Genomic DNA, 2,855 nt, shown 5'->3' with positions numbered 1-2,855 from the left:
GACTGGTCCGACTCTAACTAACTTGCCACATCAGCACACCCAAAAGCTATAAATACCCCGCCAAGGCTTCCAGCAATGGGTAATCGCTACTCCCTCTCTCTAAACTTCTCTCTCTCTCTCCCTGACTTATTTCCTCCTCACAAATACTTATTCTCACGCCCGAGCTTGGTCACAGAGAGGCCCCCCTCCCTGTGACGAGGCTAACGGTGTGCTTGTCTCTTGTGATCTTGCAGGTTTATTGCCGGGTCATCTGAAGCTATACTCTGACCAGCTCGTATCAACTGGTTCTTGAGTCTTCAGTGCGATTGAAACTCGCCATTGGAGATGTTCTAATTTGTTTTAGTTTAGATGAAACGATGTGTCCTCTAAAAGGGGACGTTTCAGTTTGTATATATAGAGTACGTCGAACAAGAGTGATAGGTTGATGTATGCTTTTGTATTCGTAAATCACATTCAGTTAAGCGAAGTTTATTCTTTTTTCTTAAATTTCATTCGCAATTCATTTGTGTGTGATTGTGGCTTCTTTAAATACCAACACTCAACAAATTACTCGGTTGCAGTTAAGGACTTCTTACATGGTACATAGATTACAATGAAATAGGATCAATCCGGGCCACAGGAATACAAACCAGAGGGTTTGCTCTAGGAAGGGTGATCCCAGGTCCCTCTTCCATATCAACACTAGTAAGATTTCCATCTTCCCCAGCCTTCCAATCAAAGCACTGAATCATAGAACCAAGTGTTGTTTGTATCATTTGTAGTGATAGTGAAGTTCCAGGACAGATTCTCCTCCCACTACCAAACGGTATAATGTGAAAATGTTGTCCTCTCACATCCACGTTGTTCTGTTCAAAGCGTTCTGGCCGAAATTCAAGTGGGTTTTCCCAATGGTTTGGGTCTCTACCAAGGGCCCACACATTGATAAAAACGGTAGTGTTTGCTGGAATATGATAACCAGCTACTGTACAATCTTCTGTTGATTGTCTTAATATAACCGGACCGGTAGCGTGGAGTCGTAGTGTTTCCTTGACAATCGCTTGAAGGTATGGGAGATTTGGTATGTCTGATTCTTGTAAAAGTCGTTTTTTCCCAATAACTTGATCGATTTCTTCTATTGCTTTTTCCATTATGTTTGGATGGTTGATGAGTTCTGCTAAGGCCCATTCTAGTGTGATCGCAGAAGATTGTGTTCCGGCAACAAATATATCCTGAAATGACAGATACTTTTGTTAGTATCTTAGGGTTGGCTAAACGTAACTCTTTCCGTAAATTTTTAGTGCATCCTTCCCCTAAAAACATCTAATCAAGTAATTTTTTTTATATATCTTTTTTTCTTTCAATGTGAAAAAAATAGAATGTTAATGATGTGTCAAGAAGAATGCAACAATTAAAACAAGTGAGAGATGGGGTACGTTTAGCACAATCCGTATTTTAACATGCAAACACAGTTTTATATTACCAGAATGAAGGCTTTAATGTGCTCTCTGGTCAACTTTATCTCCATGGTTTCATCTTCAGCTACATCGAGTAAAATGTTAAGCAAGTCCCTCACTTTTCCGGACCCTTGCTTTCTTGACTCTTCATGATCTTTAATGATCCCATCGATCAATTCATCAAATCTTCTTCGAATATCCTTCAACCTTTTTCCAAACCCCTGCAAATCAAGATTCTTAAGGATCCATATGTAGTCCGAGAGGTTAAACTTACCTGCAATCTCAGTTATCTCAGTAACCAATTTTCTCATTTCCCCAGCCTCATCTTCATTCTCTGAACATCTTTCACTCATAAGCATCCTTGATATCACATTATTTGACATCTTCAACAGCTCCCCATTAAGGTCTACTGCCTTCCCAATCTTGGCCTTTTGAAAGAGTGTATTCATGAAACGATTAAGCTCATCTTGTCTAACTGGAAGCAGCAAGTCGAGTGTTGTACCATTTAGGAGCTGTGACATGATTATCTTTTTCATGAATTTCCAATAAGATCCATAAGGAGCAAACGCGAAGCTTTGTGACCCATAAGTTAGGTATGCTAATGCCGAGTTATGGGGTCGGTCTAAATAGGCATGTTCATATGTTTTAAGAAATTCTTTTGCCGTTTCTGGTGAACAAGCCACCGCACAAGGCACAGAACCCAAAAAAAGGCGAAAAACTGGTCCGTAACGAAGAGAAAGTTTGTGAAAAGCTTGATGAGGGATTGGAGCAAGTAGGTGTAGATGTCCGATGATTGGTAGTGCAAACGGGCTTGGTGGAAGATGAGGTTTAGAACTTGTAGATTTGAATATAGCCCGGATAAAGATGGTGGAGATCAGCCATATGAGAAAGAGGAAGAAATAACCATGCAAATCACCCATGGTTATTGGAGGTTTTTAAGATGTTGTGCACAAATTAACAACATAATGCCCAAATTTATATAAAACAAAACCTCCTTTACAAGTTATAATATATAAAATATGCCCTGCACATAAAACAAATTTGTATAAGACAGAACCTCCTATAGACAGATTCTTGCTACATTGCATATGTCTATAATATATAAAATATGCCCTGCACATAAAACAAATTTGTATAAAACAGAACCTCCTATACACAGATTCTTGCTACATCGCAATTGTCAATTGATGTTTTGGGAACAAAGACCATGGATTATGTCAATGATTGTTGGTTATAAGTTAGCTTCATACGTTTTTATACTGTCATTTTTTACTTATCCTAATTTTCTACGGCTTTTTAGTTGTTTTCACATTTTACATTATTATAGTTCGTACATTTTCATAGTTGTATGGAAGACTTCTTCGCCGTCGATAAGGACAAACAACGGATAGATCCGACAAAGTGTTTGGTCTCCATATGTAT

General features: G+C 38.7%; 1 protein-coding gene across 1 annotated transcript; it reads right to left on the bottom strand.

The window, feature by feature from the left end:
* Positions 1-452: 452 nt before the first annotated feature.
* On the bottom strand, positions 453-2,392 carry LOC110884890 (3,9-dihydroxypterocarpan 6A-monooxygenase). The gene is made up of 2 exons (XM_022132597.2): positions 1,460-2,392; positions 453-1,208 (listed from the first exon to the last, which is right to left on the bottom strand). The coding sequence occupies exons 1-2, from the start codon at positions 2,351-2,353 to the stop codon at positions 588-590; spliced, it is 1,515 nt and encodes a 504-aa protein (XP_021988289.1). The 5' UTR covers positions 2,354-2,392; the 3' UTR covers positions 453-587.
* Between the last annotated feature and the right edge of the window lie 463 nt (positions 2,393-2,855).

This window comes from Helianthus annuus, chromosome 10 (assembly GCF_002127325.2).
Source record: "Helianthus annuus cultivar XRQ/B chromosome 10, HanXRQr2.0-SUNRISE, whole genome shotgun sequence".
NCBI classification, from domain to species: domain Eukaryota; kingdom Viridiplantae; phylum Streptophyta; class Magnoliopsida; order Asterales; family Asteraceae; genus Helianthus; species Helianthus annuus.
This window is presented reverse-complemented; position numbering and strand designations above follow the sequence as displayed.

Coding starts and splice junctions, on each gene's coding strand:
- LOC110884890 (XM_022132597.2), bottom strand. CDS start 2,353: ATGGGTGATTTGCATGGTTATTTCTTCCTCTTTCTCATATGGCTGATC. Junction 1,209..1,459: donor ACATTAAAGCCTTCATTCTG/GTAATATAAAAC, acceptor CTGTCATTTCAG/GATATATTTGTTGCCGGAAC.